Raw genomic sequence first — 20,127 nt, forward strand, 5'->3', positions numbered from 1 at the left:
TCTATGTCAGGATGGTTTATAAACACAGAGGGCACAGAGAGTGAAAGGTTGAATTGACCTGCCGGTGCTTTAAATGCTGGTTTCTCCTTTGGCTTTTCCCAGTCTATCAGGAAGATGGAGATTGTTAGCTGGGTGATCAGGAGATGAAGCAAGTCCACAGCCTGAAATGAGAGCAACCAGAAAGGTTTAGCTCATTACCACACAGCCAGTCAGCATCGCAGTCTCACTCTAGCCAGGGCCAGTTCAGCCAAACCTGGGGACCCTCTGTGAAGCCATTTCTTTGGGGGGGGTGGGCTGCAAAACCCCAGGCCTTCTCCCACCTGCCCCAAACTGCTCACGAAGGAGAGGCAATCCCTGGGGCAGAGAGAGGTGCCGGCAGCTCAGACTAGGCAGGTCACTACTACAATGCTGTGGGAGGGTGTGGGGGGTTGGAGCTCCGCATGCGCTGACCCATACACCAAAACGCAAGCCACCGGAGCACCAGAACTTCAACCAGCTGCGAAGCTCTGTGGCTGCAGGGCCAACAGCCTGTCTGAGCTGGCCCTGGCTTTAGCAAAGGGACCCCAGGAGCTGCCCAGAATCCCAAGCCAAAGGCCACAGCTAACTTACAGATAAGCTATGAGAACCTAGGAGATCTCCTGAGAAGAGGCTGTTTCCAGGACTGTGGGCTTCAGACAGGCTGGAACTGCAAAGAAAACGGCATTTCCCCAGTATTTTGGCTTCTGACCTACTCTTAGGCGGGTTTTGAAACTTTTGAGACACGCTGTCCCACCCTCCCAGGCCGACCCCTGCCCTGCAGCAGCCAGTTCTGCCCTCTCTCCACACGCTCTCCTGCTTACCTTTAACACAAAAGCACAGGACAAGTAGATAATAAAGTTGGTTTCTATTTGACTGCCTGCCGGGGGCACCATAACCTCAACCGCTGAAGACTGCTGACCCTGTGGATGGATTAAATGAATTTAGACAGAAGGAGAAAAAATTTTGTCATTTCCTGCAGATCAAGGAAAATCTGGGGTCACACTCCACCCACGGGCAGAGAACTGCTGCTCTAGCCCACTCTGTAGATTCCCCAGTGCTTTGTCTATCAGATTTTTAATATCCCAAGCAACCGGGCTTCCATCACTTGCTGCGGGGAACCTTTTCACAGTCCAATTGATCTCCCTGGAGGAATGAGATGTCCCATCGTCTCTTTATTCTGAGCCTGCTTCAACCTGCAGCAATCTGGCTGGGCTTGATCCTGTGCTTTGGCACAGATACTCCATGTCCCTGAAGGCAGGCATATAAAAAATTCAGACTCTGAAGATTTAAAAAAAAAAAAAAACAGGAGTACTTGTGGCACCTTAGAGACTAACAAATTTATTTGCGCATAAGCTTTCATGGGCTGTGTGACTTGATACCAGATCTATCAAGCACTAAGCCAGCCAGATCACAGTGAGCCCCAGAACTAAGCCAAGAGGCCGAGTAGCAAGGGCAGGGGTTCTCAAACTTCAATGCAGTGTGACCCCTTTCTGATAACAAAAATTACTACATGACCCCAGGAGGGGAGACCAAAGCCTGAGCTCACCCGAGCCCCACTACCCTGCATTGGGAGGCCAAAGCTGAGCCCCAGGCGGTGGGACGTGGGCCCTGTGTGGTGGGGCTCAAGCTTTGGCTTTGGCCAGGGCCCCAGCAAGTCTAAGTCAGCCCTGGTGACCCCATTAAAATGGGATTGCAACCCACTTTGGGGTCCTGACCCACAGTTTGAGAACCGCTGAGCTAGGGACTCAGGAAAGAACCAGGCAAAATGCACAAAGAAACACAGCGACTCACCTTGAAAACAATGAGCCAATAAATTCCCATCCCCAGGGCAACCACGAAGAAGGTGTTAGCCAGGGCCCCAGCAAAGAAGGCAAAGAACTTGACTAAAATCTGGGGAAGGAAAAAGGAAATGGACAAATATTGGGAGGAGAAAAACCTTTGTTATGTGTGTTGGCTTGGCCCTTGACCTTTGCCTTGGGGTCAACTGCTGGAACTTGGAATCCTTTTTACATCCAGAAGGATCCCAAAGAGCTTTACAGACCATGGGCCAATTCCAGCACGGATGTCAGCAGGAGATGCGCCTGTTTTTGCCAGGGATGAGTGTGGTCCTAAATGCAGCAATCACTCCCTCCAGTAGGAAACGTGTGTTAGATCAAGCAGTTCCCCCACTGTGTATCTGAAACTCCTAATCAATAGCAGAGCAGCTTTCAGATGGCTTAATGACATCATCTCAGAAGCTGCTGGATCAGCGACGCTAATGCAGCTGTATAATGGCCGTGCGGAGAGTTAATGCAGGTGCCTCTATCCCAGAGTAATAGGGAGGCATTTCCCCTCTCTCTAGTGCTTTCCATCCAAGGATCTCAGACACTTTATAGACATTAATGACTGAAACCTCTGACTCTATTTGGGGCTGGTGTTGTTATTCCCATTTTACAGAGGGCAAAAATGAGGCAGGGACTGGTTAGAACCAGGAGTAGAAACCAGTGTTCTAATCCCCAGGTTTCTATTGTACCCATAACTTTGTGTATGGAGCTCTTAGCCCTGCCTTTGTGTCCATACACACTGTCCTTTAATCCCAGAGTAAAGAGCAGCTCGAGGTGAGGTTTAAAGAGATTGATTCAGAGGAGAGGGGGGAACCACAGGAAAGGGTAACCCTTCCAAACCCCAGAGAGGTGCATGGAAACAAGGTGTGGAGCAGACCAGGAATGGATGTACACAGTGGGAGCAGGGGAAACATAATAGATGTACCTGAGCTCATGGAGTCTGGATAGAACAAAATCAGTGGAGCAGGGAAGGAGTCAGAAAGTAGAGGCTACTTTGAACTGGATTCAGACCTGGATAGGAAGCTGGTGGAGTTGACCAAGGACATGGGTGTGATCCTGCTTCCTAATGACATACCAGTTGGGCTGAAGCATTTTAGACCTCTTAAAATCTAGCAAGTAAGGACGGAGGAAGACCATGAGATAAGGAATTTGCAATAGGCCAGTTGGGAATTGGGGAGACACTCAAGTATATTTGCAGTCTCAGAGTTGGGGTATCATCACATTCTGGCAATGTTCAGAAGGCAGCAATATGCAGTGTACAGGCACATATCCAACATTTATGATCTATTCCTTACTATAAAGCTTATATTCTGAAGTCTAGACCTCCGCACCCAGCTGCTGGTCTTCAGCAAGGCGTACAAGGCTGCCAGAGAGCCCAGGATGGCAAGTGCTATCTGTCAGAGAAAGAAGTTGTCATTCTTTCCAGAATTCAGAGGAGAAGGCAATCCATTGGGGGGGACAGAATCACATCTTCACCTGCTTAGGCTGAACACCCACTCTTCAGGCAGTCAGGCCACATAGTAGAACGGTCCCTGTTCTGGCCTTAAAATCTATACATCTGTAAACAGGGTGACTAGGTGGTTACAAATCCAACCTGCACTGACTCATTAGCATACATGAGTCCTGTGCACATGTGAGTCATCGTTCCATATGATGTTCTGGAGGCTAAAAGCTCCTCTTATACTGAAACTACTGCATTTTCAGGTCCCTGGCTTTCCCTCGTTGCTGATCATGGAGTCCAACCCAGATCCCCGCGGGACCTCCTTTGGTGTCCTAACTGGGTGTCATGGCAGCCTCCTTTTTTGTGTCTTGAAGGCTGAACACATGCAGCGCCCCAAGGCTTTCCACATCCATCATTCCCTTCATGACCCAGAACAGCCTGGCTGTCTCCTCCAGGCACTTTCCAGCATCTGGGTGACCTATGGCACAGAGTGCAGCATGTGCGAATGATTATTACTCACATCTGTGTCTCGCTGAGACGTTCCAGGACTGTATGTATATGACACTGCAAACGATACCTGGAAGGGAAAGAAAGTGAGCAAGGGAGGCAGCAGGAAGGCAGTGTAGGACTAGAGCTTGAATTGACAGCGCTGGCCGGGATTTCCAAATGTGACGTATGATTTTGAGGGGGCCTCAATGGTGCAATTTTCAGAAATTGCTGCACACCTGTCCTTGGAAAATCAGCTGTGTGTAAGGTTGCACACCCCAGAAGTCACTAGTCACTTTGGAAATCATGACCCGTATGGGCTTTAACAACAATGGTGAGCATCATGGATGGTCCAGACCCGGAAATCTCAATACGTTTGTCTAACCAGAGAATGAACTTGCCTGGCAAAGTCCTGGTGGAAACAGGCTGCCGCCATTGCTCACAAAGACCTTGTCTACAGTGGCAAAAACATTACCCATAATTCACCCTAGTGATAGCAGCGGAAGCATAGTGTAGGCAGGACACAGGGGCTTTTACCACCATGTTGGCAGCATCTGCTCAGAACAAGATAGACATCAGTGTGGTAAACATTTCAGAGTCCGCTTCTGCCTGCCCCCAATATTGCATTGGCTACTGCTTGGGGAGCTGCCCACCGGGGAATTATTTATTGTGTGTGTTTATGGTAGTGCCTAGAGCCTCCGACAGAGATCGGCGTACCAGGCACTGTGCAACCCCTAGGGAGAGACAGGCCCTGCCCCAGGGAACTTACAGAGTAGCTGGACAAGACGGACCAAGGGTTGGAGGGGGAATAGAGGTAGAGAGAGAAGTGAGTCACCCAAGATCACTGGTAGAGCCAGAAATAGAAGGCAGGTCTCCTGACTCCCAGTCCAGTGCTCTACCCACTAGACCATGGTGCTGATAGTTGCCAGGGCAGATGCATGCAGCCTTTGAGAAAGCTGATGGGCACAGTGAAATGTGCATGCCCCAGAAGATGGAATCAGTTGGCTGGTTGCCAGGTGTTTGTTCCTCTGGCAGGGTTAGACCATATGTTCCCTCCTCCCCATCCCAGGTTGGTTACAGGGGTTCCAGACCCACTAATGTCACCAGCTGATGATTCGATGCAATGGTGAGGGGTGCCCCATCTGCGGGATTTGTCACACAGCACTGGCAGGAGCATACAGCACGTGATAATAGCTAAGCTGTCCCATGAACGAGGCACTTAGATGTCCGAGTGACCTAAACTGCACTGCTAATGAGTGTGGGCGCAAAGAGACAGGCCCAATTAAGGCAGGGCTGAGAACTTGGCCCTACGGGAGCAGCTGACCTCACAGGGCAGGCATCTTTCTCTGGCTCAAAGAAATGAGCAACCTCTTCCAAAAAGGATGCCAGTGCTGCCTCAGAGACTGGCATGTGGGAAGCCCATGAGTGGCCGGTGACCCATTCATGCACTGCCCCAAACCTGTCCGACCAGGTCCAGGTACACGCAGGAGATCCCCCAGTCTGAACAGCTTCAGCGCAGGTCTCCCGTGCCGGCCCCAGAGCCACCATCGGTCTTAGCCTCTTAATGCACAACTGCACACAGCCCCAGCCGCCAGCCTCCCACGTGGCACAGAGGGTGAGTTTGTTACATTTCCTACCTGGCTGGCAAAGTGTGGGCTCGGGGAGAGGAGGCACAATTGAACTCAGTCTCAACCCGGACAACATCCGAGCTCATTCGCGGCTCTAATTATCACCTGCTGAAACAACAGCTGCCAAGTGCTGGGGAACTCAAAGGAAAGTCAACCAGGTCTTGTTGTTTCAGCTGCTTCATTTCACATTATTTCTCTCCCCCTCTCCAGCTCCTGCCAAGGGAATCCTGGGGTGCCACAAACTTGCCTGCGTTGTTGCAGTGCTATCTTGCTTCGCATACTTCACTGTCAACAGGAAAGCAGACTGGTCTCCTGGGCTACTGGTTGGCAAGTCAACACTGCACAAACCAGCGTAAGAGGGAAAAAACAGAGAGGGGTTATCTGGGGGACAGAGCAAATAATTGGAGAGACGAACAATGAATTTTAATGAAACCTCTGTAGGAAATGAGTGGAGGGAGTTGAGTTAATTGTGCAGAGCAGGATGGGGAGATTAGAATTCTTTGTGCACAGAAGATGGCGAGTCTCAGCACGAGGGGAAACGTATAGATCATGATCTCCTTGGGGAGGATGATAAAGGAGGTGCTAGCTGTAAGTGGCAAGGAATACGCTAGAGAGGGGATGGCTGGTTATAAACACCATCTCCTCTGGGCAAACCAGGCTGTCTGGGAACCCAGGCTTTGGTCTCGCCGATGGGGCGGTCGGCGGGCGTTGCTGCAGAGCTGTCTGTATAGGCGATGAGGTTACACATACAAATAGCTCAGCTGTGTTCTGCCAGCACTCCTGGGCACTACATTAACGCCAGGGTTGCTAGCCCTGTGTGGGTTCAAAATGCAGGTAGCTGGTCTGGTAGCTTGTGGGCACCAGGCACGGGGCTGTGCAAAATCCCCAGGTTAGGTAGAAGCAAAGCGCACTGAGACTGCCACAGAGCATGCTGGGACTGTGTCCTGGGAGCCTCCTGGCTGGTGGATCTCACTCACTGCTTGGCTGGGGGCACTAATCACATTGCATGGGAGCAGACCAAGGCCTGGACACACATTCCACAAAGATGCTTTTATTGGTCATTACCTAGTAAGTGGGTCATATATGGTAGGGCAGGTCCTCGCCCCTTACCTCGGGGCTCTCTGGCTCCACCTAGCTGTGTGTCTCTCTCTCTGCCCACTAGCTGTGAACTCCCCCCTAGGGGGTGGAGCTACAAGTCCCAGCATTCTAATTAAAGGGCCAGTCCTTATATTTTAACCCACGGGATCCTGACACACTGCAGGGTTCAATCTCTTCCTGATGCCAGAGAAGAAAGGTTATTGAACCACCTACCCCGATCAGTCTCTCAATTCTGTGTGCTCCGGGGCTTGCCCTCCTACAGAGACAGCCACACTGCACCTCATTTTCCTGGAGAAACTCCTGTAACATCCCTTCTTTGTGACAAACATGGGGGAACAAAAATCGATGGCAGTCAAAGAGGCTGAGCCGGTGACTGCCCCAGTGGCCTGCCCATGCCCTTTACCTTAGGAGCAGCCCTGCTGCCAACGTGACAGATGCTGGTTGATTGGATAGGTTCCCTTGCCTGCCCGAGAGCCCATCAACTAGAAAGAATCTTCTTAGCCTCTGAGACCTCAGGGAAGCTGAAAGAAACATGCAGAGAGGAGGGTTAGCTGCATACACAGATGCACCATTTCTGGTAGCCAGGGCATTCAACCAAGATGCAATCTCAGAGAAGGGCTGCAAACGTAATGAGCACTGAGCTACCTATTTGCAGAGACACCATAAATGCCAGCTAGCTGCACACCCCACATGTGAAGAACCAGGGATGAGAACACACATCTGCTCCAAGACAACTTACACACCCTTATAACCAGCCCTATCACATCCCGCCCATCAGCCTGTTCACTGGTAATAAGACTACTATTACCTAGCTCTCAGCTAGGGCTTTTCATCAGTCGATGTCAAAGTGCTTTACAAAGGAGGTCAGTGTCATTATCCCCATTTTACAGATGGGGAAATTGAGGTACGGAGACGTGAAGAGACTTCCCCAAGTTCACCCAGGAGGCCAGCACCAGAGCCAGGAATAGAACGCATGTCTCCTGAGTCCCAGTAGCAGCAGAATTCCAGTCTAGCCCTCAGACTGAAATGAGAATGGCACAATGTCCTGCTTTTTGATAGCAATAAATTCTCTCTCCCTCCGACATGGAATTAGTTTTCCTGATCTGTGGCTTTCAGGCTCATTCTTCAGGCACTTTGCATGCCTGCATAGCCCCTAGAGCAATCCCATAGGAGTCAATGTAGACTCGCTGGAGTAAAATTCTAAACACGCTTAAGAGTTTGCAGGACTGAATTTGCTTTGGTTCTTTTTGCAGAACTTCATAAGGACAAATCCAAACCAAAATAAATCTAGTGAGGAAGCTGGTAACCAACCTAGGTTCCTTACCAGATATAAGAGGTGGACAATATTTAACATTGTTTTTTAAAATGAAATGTGTCTGTTTTCATGTTCACAAACTTCAGCACAAAAGGTCACATTTGGTGTGAGAATTTCTGCATTTGCAAAACCAAACCAAACAAACCCCACCATTTTGACAAGTGGAACCCAAAATGCATTGCATTTGCTTGAGCAAAGAGTAGGATCCCCCACCCCTACCGCTAGCTGGCCTTAATGTTACTTTGCACTCACTTAGCCCCTTACAAATGTTGTTATAACTATGCCAGATAGCCTCACTAGAAGGCAGGTATACATAGCATCATCCCCCATTTACAGATGGGCAGTCTGTGCTTCAGAGGTATTAAGAGCAAGAGTTTCAGACTCCTCCAGGCACAAAAACAGAATAAAAAATGCACACACATTTGTGTGCCTGAATTGTGTGCACATTTACCAAAATCTGCAAGAGCAAATATGCTAATTGTGCATGCAAGTGACTCGAAAGACTGGAACTGATAAGTATGCCCCCATTTTTGCACAACGATGGGTCTGAAAATCCAGACCCGAGGGACTTGCCCAAGTTCTCACAAGTCAGTCTGCAGTGTGGGTGTAACTGTGTCAGTTCCATGACAGTAGAGAGACAAGATGGGTGAGGTAATACCTTTTATTGGACCAACCAAGTCAGTATCAGAACCAGGATTACAAACTAGGTCTTTTCACTCTCAGTCCCATGGGCGGCGGGTGAACGTGCCACTGGGGGAGGCTAGCCCCCGACACCTCCCCCTCTGCCCGAGGCCCCCATCCCTCCCCTTCTGCCCCCCCTCGCCCAGAGCGCAGCCCCCCACACAACCGCTGGCCCCCCTGCACGCCCCCAGCCCCAGAGTGCTGGGCAGGCGGGTAGCGCAGCTGGAGCGGCCCGAGCCCCAGCACACCCAGCCCTGGGCCTTGCGCACATTGGTCCCAGCCTGCCTGCCCCAGCCTCTCGGCCACAGAATAGCGGGAAGGGAACTGGAAGTAGACAGGAGTGGGCTTTGTGGCGGAGCATGGGCAGGGCTATGCCAGGCTGTTTGGGGAGGCACCGCCTTCCCCTGCCTTTGCTATCCTCCACCCATGCTCAGTCCTCTGTCTGAGGCACTAAACTACAGTGTCTCCAGGAAAATCACTTCACAAAAGTTTCCTGTTTGCAAAATAGCGATTGGAAAAAATGATCAAATTGAGAAGATAAATCCTAAACACACCAGCATGGACCTAATGTTTGAGAATCAGGTGTGATCGGAGCAGGCAGTACAAGGATTGCATAAGCAACCTGTGTATTGGTTCAAATGGCCAGCTAGCTATTGGCATATGGTAATTGTGCATGCAAATTAGGCACCCAATTGGACACACATTTTTGTGAGAATAAATTGCATTTTAAAGGTTTTCAATTTGAATAGAGAAAAGTTTCACTAATTACGCAGGGATGGCCTTTTTCACTGAGCAGCATCAGTTTTACAGCCAAAGTCCTAGCCAGCAGGAGACGATCTTCCAGACAATGGAGGCCAGTTTCAAATTCCAGGGGCACAAAGTGGGTCTAAAAAGTCTTTCCTACGTCTATTTCAAGCAGATAAAGGTCTTAAGATTCATGACTTCGTTTTAAAAACACTAAAGGCTAACGGGCTGGAACATACTGCTGCCTCTCAATCACTCATTACACAAAGAAATAGGATCTGACAGGGAATAATCCACACAACCACCACCGTGACATGTCATCTGTGCATGAGAATGAAATGTAAGGTCACCGGGTCAAGGCACAAAAGCGAGGGCCAATAGCCTGTGCGCTTGGGCCAGACACAAGCCTATGGGGATGCCAGAGCAAAAGAGCTTGAACAGGGGAACGGGTACGATGGATCAGCTGCACAAGACTTGGCCATGTGGTGGAAGCAGCCCAGAATTAACTTGCCATCAGCATGGTCAGTGAAAACAGGGAACATTTCATCACATGGCTAACGACTATTTGCATCGACCTAACTATGTTGACTTAAGCGCTATGCCTCTTGTGGAGGTGGAGTTATTAAGTTGGTGTAGCAGACGAGTTCGATAGGGATCAATATTTTAGTGCAGATGCTTACTGCAGAGATCCCCAAACGGTGGGGCGTGCCCCCCTAGGAACATTTGGGGGGGATATGGTGGGGCCTGGGCCAGCCCCCACATGGGGCGGGGAGGGAGCACCACCCAGCCTTGCCCCCAGCTCTGCTCTGGCCACGGCTCTGCTCCAGGCCCAGCCCCCGGCCATGGCTCCATTCCAGGCCCCTGCCTCAGCCCACTTAGCCCTGTCTGCCCCCCGCCCCCAGCTCTTAGCCCCGGCTCGGGAGAGGGGGGCGGCATGGACAAGGGTAAGGGTGGGCGCAACCATGAAAAGTGTAGGGACCACTGGCTTACAGAGTTAGGTCAACCTAACTCTGTAGTATAGAAAACAGCTCAGTGAACGGTTTCAGAGTAACAGCCGTGTTAGTCTGTATTCACAAAAAGAAAAGGAGTACTTGTGGCACCTTAGAGACTAACCAATTTATTTGAGCATAAGATTTCGTGAGCTACAGCTCACTTCATCGGTTGCATCCGATGAAGTGAGCTGTAGCTCACGAAAGCTCATGCTCAAATAAATTGGTTAGTCTCTAAGGTGCCGCAAGTACTCCTTTTCTTTTAGCTCAGTGAACTTAATCCTGTGCTTGAGGGCTTTGCTGAATCACGGCAATAGAGAGTCTCTCTCCTCTCCGCATCCAGGAGGCCTTTGTACTATCCTCATGCCAAATCTGTGATTAACTGCCCCCACTCCCCCCAGCTCCATACCAGCATTACCACTGTGTCCCTTCCGTGATCTGTTCACTAATAATCACAGTTACCTCTATGCAGCTACCACGGTGCAAGGTTAGTTGCCCAGCCAGCATCAGGAATGGGAGGTGTGGGCACCAAAGCCTTGGGGCTAATATTGGCGTTATGGGTGACTAAATATCCCTGAGTTTGGGAAGGCTGGGTCCTGTGGTTAGCCAGTAAAACACAGATCACACACTGAACACTGGCTGTTACATTCTGTTCCCTGGCTCTACCAACGCACTTTGTACCCTGCAGGTTACAATAAGGACACAGGACAATGTCTCTTTTCATCACAGGAGCCGTGCAGCAAGTAGCACCAAAGGCCTATGGGCAGATGATCACCTGAACTGAGCATTCAATTGCTGAGCACCCAGCGGGGGGTTTCCACCATCGTCTTTTACATGCAAAGGGTTTTTTTTTAAAATGATGCTTTGCAAACACTGACAAATTCAGCCTTGTGGGGAAATGACCTTGGCCTCCCCATCTCTGTTTGCTCATCTGAGAAATGGGAAAAAGACCAACATGGTCATCAGTGACTTTCAGGTGCCCATCTTGAGACAATTAGGTGTTAAGCAGCAACAGCTCCTCTCATCTTGAGTGAAAAGACAGGGTTCTAGGCGTCCCGAGTTGGGTGCCCAAAACTGGAGATACCCAGAATTAGAGGCTGCTTTTGAGCATTTTGGCCTAAGTGACTTGCCCAAAGCCACAGGGAATCGGGGCAGTGCCAGGATTAGATCTGCTGACTCAGAGTCCCGTCCACGAACCACTACACCACACCACCTGTCTGTGAACTACAGAGGCCTTTAGATGGCCAGCTAACAGACTGCCATGGTTGGCTGCACACTCTCTGGTGCTTTATAATGCAAAACGACACCTGTTCAGTCTTTTTCCTGCAGATTTGCTGGATCCCTGCTCATTAAGAGCAGGCCCGTGGAGCGTAAATGTCAAAGCAAACCAGGCAGTCTGAGCTAGGCCCATTGCCTTATAAGGATTCATTAGTCCTGCCTGAGCGCTTGGCAGAACAGGTACTCGGCTAATGAGCTCCAGCACCGCTCCTCGCTGTGGTTGGGAGTAGCTGTGGATCCTTCCCAGCTAAACAGAAATATTAGGAGTCACAGAGAAATGTTCAAAGCTGAGAAGCAAAAGAAAATCAAGACAGGGAAACCAATGCTCTCGCCAATAGAGAATCTCACCCGGGCTATTCAGCTGCAGCTGGGGATTTGCTACAGGGACCGGCCACAGCCAGTTCCCCTTGTCATTGGAGAACTGCAGGAACATCTCGTAAAAGACGGGCTCAGGGACTCGTCTCAGCAGGTTGGACACCTGTACAGTGCACTGTAAAATAAAACCATGACAATGCTATAACAAAGATGCTGTGTAATTAGCCTTCCTTTGCCCAGATGCAGCTTTATCTGCACCGCAGAGACTTGTTCCGTTTTTAAGCAGAAAAAGACCCTGCGATTTCCACTAACATTTACTGCCTGGGATTTGGGGGCTATTCAGCCCCTTAGATTACGCTCTGGTCTCGATTGAAAGTCTGGCCCTCAGAGCAAAATTCTCCTCTCCTATGCAGTTTGGCTTGACGAGACTCATTCCCAGCCTGGGGATTCCTGGGACACAGGGAATGTCAAAGCTAGACAGATAAGCCACTCGCCCAAGGACGCAGAGGAAATCTGTGTCAGGGCAGAGACTAGATTCCCAGATCCCCAGTGCTGGCATACAGACACAGACATATTAAACAGCAGTATCTGACTGTAAAGACCATGAAAAGATTGAGCATTATTTCAAAATTCGTTAACCCCAGGGGGCAGAAGAGTCTTGGGCGCAAGGGAGGAAAATAAATCACTAGCTCTGGATCTGGGAACCCAGTGACTTGTCATGGAGTTTCACTGCAACGCCTCCATGCAATTACTGCTGCAAACAACCAGCCTAGCCCCCCATTTAGTGCTAGTCCGGAACACGGGAGGCAGGGCGGGGATGGCAGGAAGACGCAAATGTAACTTACAGACCGTTCGTAGGATGTCCCAAAGGAGTAGGCAGCATCGAGTGCACTCTGACGGTCTGCACAGAGGTAGCAGAGGGACAAGGAAAGGCACTGAGACCAGGCGGTGGTGACGTGCACCAGGGATTCCCAACCCTGCTTCCTGGGACACCTCTGCGCTCCTGGGGCCGTTGCTATGAGACCACCGGCTGTGTGTAGGCTCAGTGCTGTCACCAGCTGAGGAGACAGCCTCAGACTACACCCTGAGCCAGATCCTGCATGCCACAGGGTGATCAGTGGTGGGGGTGGAGCCTCCCAGAAGCAGAAAGAGGGGAAGGTGGGTATGTGACACGTTTCAGTTGGGGGTTCACTTTCTCCCCTTGCTCTGGCCTCTATTATCCGCTTGGTGCAGACACCCAACATGGTCCCATGAACATTAAGAGGTGGTATGTAGAGTGATCAACCAGCCGTATCAATTAGAGCTGCAGCCTTCCCCACATCTTCCGGCCAATGCAGGATTGTTCCCTGCTGTCAATTTTCTACTGCTTTATCCCATCGTAGTTTTAAAGGTCCCAGGCAACAGCACTTCCACCACTTCCCTTGTGAGACTGCCACAAGGACTGCTCTCAGATAGTCAGCTCCCACTTTCAGCCCATTACCCCTTAGATAGCTATCTTACAGAGCTCCTATTCCTGTAGTACCCAGGCATCTCACAATCCTTTCACTGAATTTATCCCCACAACTCGTCCTTGGGAGGCAGGGCGGGGCTGCAATTCCCCATTTCACAGGTGGGGAACTGAGACAGAGAGAAGATCGCACCGGCAGTCTATGACAGAGAGACCTGAACCCAGGTCTCCCAAGTCCTAAGTTAATGCCCCACCCACCCGGCTATCCTTCCTCTCTAGTGCAACTTCAGTTCTCTTCTAGTTAAACTCCACTGTCGCAGCCGAACTAACCCCCCTTTAGTGTGACACCCTTCACACGTTTGCACTTACATGTCCCTTCGCCAGGCTGGACGTACTTTGTACTTGTGATCTGCACTCAGCAGTTAGACTTTCCAGCTCCTGGATTATTTTTGTTGCTTCTCCAATTTATCACCAGTAACTGGTAATTATCTCCACAGGGCTGTATGAAGACAGCCCGTCCCCCCTCCGGTCTGTGGTGTGCAGCCCCCCAAAGCTCTGCTGGCCCTCGCGCCTATCCCATTGGGAATTCCTGTCTAATTTACTGCCCACTGTCACCCCTGCTTTCTGGGTTTGTCCCTCCCATTAAATATCTGTACCATGCTCCTAACCTCTCCAGGCCCCTTTTTACATCTCTGTCCTGATTGTAGCTCCTCCTAATTTAATTTGACCTGCAGTTTTCATCATTGTGCTGGTAACTCCCCCTTCCAGGTCTTTAATGAAGCTGTTGAATAAGAAGACCTCTAACACTAGCCCTTGGGATAACCCTGGAACACCTCCCCGCAACTTGATATGCTGATTTTTATCATCCCCTTTTGTTTATGATTCTTCAGCCACCTTGCTCTCACTGTGTCCATGCTCATGCCCCAGCCAATTTGAATTAAGGTGGCGAGCAAGATATCATGTCGGAATTATTACATGGTTGCAGAGACCCAGTGGTTCAAAAGGGGGCCACAGTTCCGATAACGCTGGTGGATCAGACTAAATTTCAGCCCCTAGTTCTAGCAACTGGAATCCCAGCACTGGTTACACGTCACAGCAAGGAGAAAACAAAATTAACTCACCTGCAAAGTGCCACCTGTCACGTCCTCCCAGCCTAAGAAGTTTCCTTGGGCATCGTACTTTACAAGCTTAAAATTGATCTGGTCAGGGTGGGGAAGGCAAAGTACAATCATCAAGTACAAAACTTTGCAGAAGAGCTTGGCAAGTCTAAGGTTTTTCCATGCCCAAGTGCAAGCAGATTTCATTTAGAGCACCCTTTGTTTTAGCTAAGGGAAGGGTTAACAAGGAGCCTGTTCTGAGCTCCCAGTTCAGCTTGTTCAGTAAGATAAGTTCAGAGGAGCAAAGTCTCCTACAAAGAGAGGCAACTTGAGCTTCCAAGACCCTGTGTGGACACCAAACAAGACCAGGAAAGGGTACAATACCCCAACCACAGCAGTTGAGGCTGAAAGTGAAGACAGGCAGGTTCTGAGAGATGGCAAGAATGGGACTGGGGTTAATTAATAAAGAACATATGTACTATTTCTCATCTTTTAATTCATACACATGGCTCTGTATGTGTCTGTCTGTGCATCAGCTGTGGTTTACCTTGGAGTTCTTTCCAAAGGAAAGCGGAGGCAGCCCTGTGTTGCTATAAAATAGCTTCGGGAGGTTCTGGCTTCTGAAAAGAAAATCAAATCCTATTTGTCCATTAGAAAGAAAGAAAGATATGAACAGTGATAATCAGTAACAGCTTGCCACCCAGTTCTGCAGGCACAGTGGGACTCACTCAGCCTTTGCATACAGGTCGTAGGCCCGGGTTTCCAAGGAGAAGGCGTTCAGAATGACCATGTTGGTTAGGAGCTCGCAGGCAGTCAGGTTGCAAGAGTTCTAGGGAGAGTGCAAATAAGGCAGGGTCGTAGCAAGGGAACAACGTGTGAGTTATCGCAGTACAATCCCTATCGCAGGCACAGTTACAGCTTATTCCCCTTCCCCTACAGGAATAGCTATACCAGCCTGAGCACCTTTACGCCTGTAAAGCTCAAGCAACATAACTCGTGTGTCGAGATGAGGCCTTAAACCTGCAGTTTCGGTCTAGGTGACTTTGGTTTTAAATTAACAACATAAGAACGGCCATACTGGGTCAGATCAAATGTCCAGCTAGCCCAGTGTCCTGTCTTCTGACAGTGGCCAATGCCAGTGCCCCAGAGGGAATGAACAGAACAGGTAATCACCAAGCGATCCATCCCCAGGCACCCATTCCCAGCTTCTGGCAAACAGAGACTAGGGACACCATCCCTGCCCATCCTGGCTAAAAGCCATTGATGGACCTATCCTTCACGAACTTACCTAGTTCTTTTTTGAATCCTGTGATAGTGTTGGCCTTCACAACATCCTCTGACAAGGAGTTCCAGAGGTTGACTGTGCGTTGTGTGAAGAAATACTTCCTTTTGTTTGTTTTAAACCTGCTGCCTATTAATTTCATTTGGTGACCCTTAGTTCTTGTGTTATGAGGAGTAAATAACACTTATTTACTTTCTCCACAGCAGTCATGATTTTATAGACCACAATCATATCCCCCCTTAGTCGTCTCTTTTCCAAGCTGAAAAGTCCCAGTCGTATTAATCTCTCCTGATACGGAAGCTGTTCCAGACCCCTAATCATTTTTGTTGCCCTTTTTTGAACCTTTTCCAATTCCAATATATCTTTTTTGAGATGGGGCGACCACATCTGCACAGAGTATTCAAGATGTGGGCGTACCATGGATTTATATAGAGGCAATATGATATTTTCTGTCCTAATATCTATCCCTTTCCTAATGATTCCCAACTTTCCATTCGCTTTTTTGACTGCCGCTGCACATTGAGTGGATGTTTTCAGAGAACTATCCACAATGACTCCAAGATTTCTTTTGTGAGTGGTAACAGCTAATTTAGACTCCATCATTTTAAATGTATAGTTGGGATTATGTTTTCCAATGTGCACAAAAAAAGACAGACCAAAAAAAATCTCCATGGGAGAAAGCAGAGTGCACCTGCCCGTCTGAGCACCTCCATCTTGGATCCCTTCAATCCCAGCCTGTCCCCTCTGTGCGCAGACTTCCTACATGCAAAAGAGCGCGCTTGGAGAAAGAACCCTAGCTACAAACACTATCTCAGGAGCTTATACAGCCCCGCACTGTAGTATCTGAGTGCCTCACAACATTTACCCTCCTAACACACTGTGAGGCAGGGCTGATATTCCCATTTTACAGGGGGCAAAATGAGGCACAGAGCAATTAAGTGATTTGCCCAAAGTCACACAAAGTCTGTGGCAAAGCAGGGAACTGAAGCCCAGGTCTCCTGAGTCCCACGCTAGCTCCCTAACCAGTAGACCATCCTTCCTCTCTAAAGGATGTGATTGCAGAGCCATTGGCCATTATCTTTGAAAACTCATGGCCATCAGGGGAGGTCCTGGACGACTGGAAAAAGACTAATGTAGTGCCCATCTTTAAAAAAGGGAAGGAGGAGGATCCTGGGAACTACAGGCCAGTCAGCCGCACCTCAGTCCCTGGAAAAATCATGGAGCAGGTCCTCAAGGAATCAATTCTGAAGCACTTAGAGGAGAGGAAAGTGATCAGGAACAGTCAGCATGCATTCACCAAGGGCAAGTCATGCCTGACTAATCTAATTGCCTTCTATGACGAGATAACTGGCTTTGTGGATGAGGGGAAAGTGGTGGACGTGTTGTTCCTTGAATTTAGCAAAGCTTTTGACACAGTCTCCCACAGTATTCTTGCCAGCCAGTTAAAGAAGTATGGGCTAGATGAATGGACTATAAGGTGGATAGAAAGCTGGCTAGATTGTCAGGCTCAACGGGTAGTGATCAATGGCTCAATGTCTAGTTGGCAGACGGTATCAAGCGGAGTGCCCCAAGGGTCGGTCCTCGGGCCGGTTTTGTTCAATATCTTCATAAATGATCTGGAGGATGGTGTAGATTGCACCCTCAGCAAGTTTGCAGATGACACTAAACTGGGAGGAGAGGTAGATACGCTGGAGGGTAGGGATAGGATACAGAGGGCCCTAGACAAATTAGAGGATTGGGCCAAAAGAAATCTGATGAGGTTCAACAAGGACAAGTGCAGAGTCCTGCACTTAGGACGGAAGAATCCCATGCACTGTTACAGACTAGGGACCGAATGGCTAGGCAGCAGTTCTGTAGAAAAGGACCTAGCGGTTACAGGGGACGAGAAGCTGGATATGAGTCAACAGTGTGCCGTTGTTGCCAAGAAGGCCAATGGCATTTTGGGCTGTATAAGTAGGGGCATTGCCAGCAGATCGAGGGACGTGATCCTTCCCCTCTATTTGACATTGGTGAGGCCTCATCTGGAGTACTGTGTCCAGTTTTGGGCCCCACACTACAAGAAGGATGTGGAAAAATTGGAAAACGTCCAGCGGAGGGCAACAAAAATGATTAGGGGACTGGAACACATGACTTATGAGGAGAGGCTGAGGGAACTGGGACTGTTTAGTCTGCAGAAGAGAAGAATGAGGGGATTTGATAGCTGCTTTCAACTACCTGAAAGGGGGGTTCCAAAGAGGATGGATCTAGACTGTTCTCAGTGGTAGCAGATGACAGAACGAGGAGTAATGGTCTCAAGTTGCAGTGGGGTAGGTTTAGGTTGGATATTAGGAAAAACTTTTCCACTAGGAGGGTGATGAATCACTGGAATGCGTTACCTAGGGAGGTGGTGGAATCTCCTTCCTTAGGTATTTTTAAGGTCAGGCTTGACAAAGCCCTGGCTGGGATGATTTAGTGGGGATTTGAGCAGGGGGTTGGACTGGATGATCTCCTGAAGTCCCTTCCAACCCTGATATTCTATGAAAGGGAGAGGAAACAGCCGAAGAGGGTAGCAGCAACATTACTTACATTACAAGCCAGAAAACTGCCATCAAGGAAGGTGGCCTCCCAGAGTGAGGTGGGCTGCCGGGAACTCTGCATGGAAGAGGATGTTCTGGCTGCAGAAGGGTCTTGGTAACACTGAGGGTCTGTCTACCTGGCAGTCAGAGCTGTGACATGTCGGTAACATGCACAAGCTAGCTTTGGTCTAGCTCAGGGGTGGGCAAACTTTTTGGCCTGAGGGCCATATCGGGGTTCCAAAACTGTATGGGGGGCTGCGTAGGAAAGTCTGTGCCTCCGCAAACAGCCTGGCCCCCGCCCCCTGACTGCCCCCCTCAGAACCCCTGACCTATCCAACCCCCCCTGCTCCTTGTCCCCTGATTGCCCCCTCCCAGGACCCCCCCACCCCTAACTGCCCCCCTGAAACCCCACCCCCTATCCAATCCCCCCTGCTCCCTGTCCCCTGACTGCCCCGACCCCTATCCACACCCCAACCTCCACTGTACCCCTGACCGGCTCCCCGATACCCCAACCCCTACCCCAACCCCTACCCAACCCCACCTGCTCCCTGTCCCCTGACTGCACCCCCACCCCCGACAGGCCCCCCGGGACTCCCACACCTATCCAACCCCCCCGTTTCCCCCCTGAAACCTCCACCCCACCCAACTGCCCCCTGCCCCGACTGCCCCCTGGGACCCCTGCGCCTTATCCAACCCGCCTCCTCGCCCCCTTACCATGCCGCTCAGAGCACAAGGACTGGCAGCTGCACCGCCCGGCTGGACCTTGCACCCCCGCCACCCAGAGCGCTGGTGGCCCAGCAAACTGAGGCTGCAGGGCTGGGGGACAGCAGGGGAGGGGCCGGGGCGAGCCTCCCCCGCCGGGAGCTCAAGGGCCGGGCAGGAGGGGGCCGCGGGCCACCCCACCTCTGGTCTAGCTAGATCGAATAACAATAGCAGAGAAGCAGCAGCAGAGGGTAGCCAGTGGAGTGCCTGATTTGCACCTACACAAGCACCGCACGCCGACGCCTGGCCCATCACGGTCCGGCCGGCCGCACGGACGCATCGCAGGCCTGGAAGACAGAGGAGCGTCAGCAGCTGCGGAAGGCGGGAGCTGGAGTTGCCAGGTTACTGCGCGATCAGCTCTGGGAGCACCCAAAGTTGTCTAATGCGTCCAAAATTGGAGCCTGACCCTGCTCAGGTCTTCACCGTGGTAGGCCACACGGGTCCAGAGCAAGTCTGGTGAGTCACTGGAGCTGTGGGGAACTAATGACTTCACACCACTCCAGCATGCAGCCTCCAGTCGGCAGAGTCAATGCAGACTGACCAGCATGAGCCAGAAGAGACTAAGGAGCGCTGGGCTGGGCTGGCTTCATTTCCTCTGCGATTGAAGCTCTTGCACTAACACGTGGCAGAAACGCATAGCCAGGGACGCAGACAGGCTTTCCACTGGGCATGTGCTTTTTAAAGCAAGTCACTACATTTGGATCCAGGTTTCAAAATACCCTCCCCACTCCGACAGGTCAGAGCTGGAGTTTTGGTTTGGCCCATTACAGAGCTGTGGGCCAGCTGCAAAATTCAGCTCCCAAGTTCTGGAGTGTTTGGCTCCGGGCCACCCTTAAATCAATCAGTTTTCAAGCATTCAGCATAGCCAGCTCCCACTCACCTGCAGGGCTTTTCACCAGGTGCTCCCCACAAGGGCTGCACTGAAACGCCTCTGTGTCAAGGAACTGGCTGGGGCCACAGTTCCCTGGTGGGGTGGTGCTGCTCTCCGTTTGGGCAGAGCAGCAAAGAGGGTAAAGCAGCCAGGCAGAGAGCAAACAGTAGCCCGCTAAAAAGCGAGACATTTTTTCTGAGCTCCAGCAGACGTCTGCCGAGCTTCCTTCCAAAGCCCTTCGCCTCTTGCTGGCTGTATGTGTAGATAACAGCATCCATGGTTACCAGCACTGGCCAC

The 20,127-nt window shown here is 50.5% G+C and overlaps 1 protein-coding gene across 1 annotated transcript in view; it reads right to left on the reverse strand.

The window, feature by feature from the left end:
- Window positions 1–18,279, reverse strand: part of LOC141996818 (meckelin-like) — a 31,045-nt gene extending 12,766 nt beyond the window's left edge. The window contains exons 1-13 of the mRNA XM_074969115.1: window positions 18,208–18,279; window positions 15,089–15,189; window positions 14,908–14,980; window positions 14,385–14,462; window positions 12,662–12,751; window positions 11,850–11,991; window positions 6,898–7,015; window positions 5,644–5,734; window positions 3,803–3,859; window positions 3,137–3,235; window positions 1,810–1,908; window positions 840–938; window positions 59–161 (exon numbers count right to left, since the gene is read on the reverse strand). Coding sequence (XP_074825216.1) covers window positions 59–161; window positions 840–938; window positions 1,810–1,908; window positions 3,137–3,235; window positions 3,803–3,859; window positions 5,644–5,734; window positions 6,898–7,015; window positions 11,850–11,991; window positions 12,662–12,751; window positions 14,385–14,462; window positions 14,908–14,980; window positions 15,089–15,189; window positions 18,208–18,279 — 1,222 coding nt within the window. The remainder of the gene's footprint in view (window positions 1–58; window positions 162–839; window positions 939–1,809; window positions 1,909–3,136; window positions 3,236–3,802; window positions 3,860–5,643; window positions 5,735–6,897; window positions 7,016–11,849; window positions 11,992–12,661; window positions 12,752–14,384; window positions 14,463–14,907; window positions 14,981–15,088; window positions 15,190–18,207) is intronic.
- Between the last annotated feature and the right edge of the window lie 1,848 nt (window positions 18,280–20,127).

This window comes from Natator depressus, chromosome 12, assembly GCF_965152275.1.
Source record: "Natator depressus isolate rNatDep1 chromosome 12, rNatDep2.hap1, whole genome shotgun sequence".
NCBI classification, from domain to species: Eukaryota; Metazoa; Chordata; order Testudines; family Cheloniidae; genus Natator; species Natator depressus.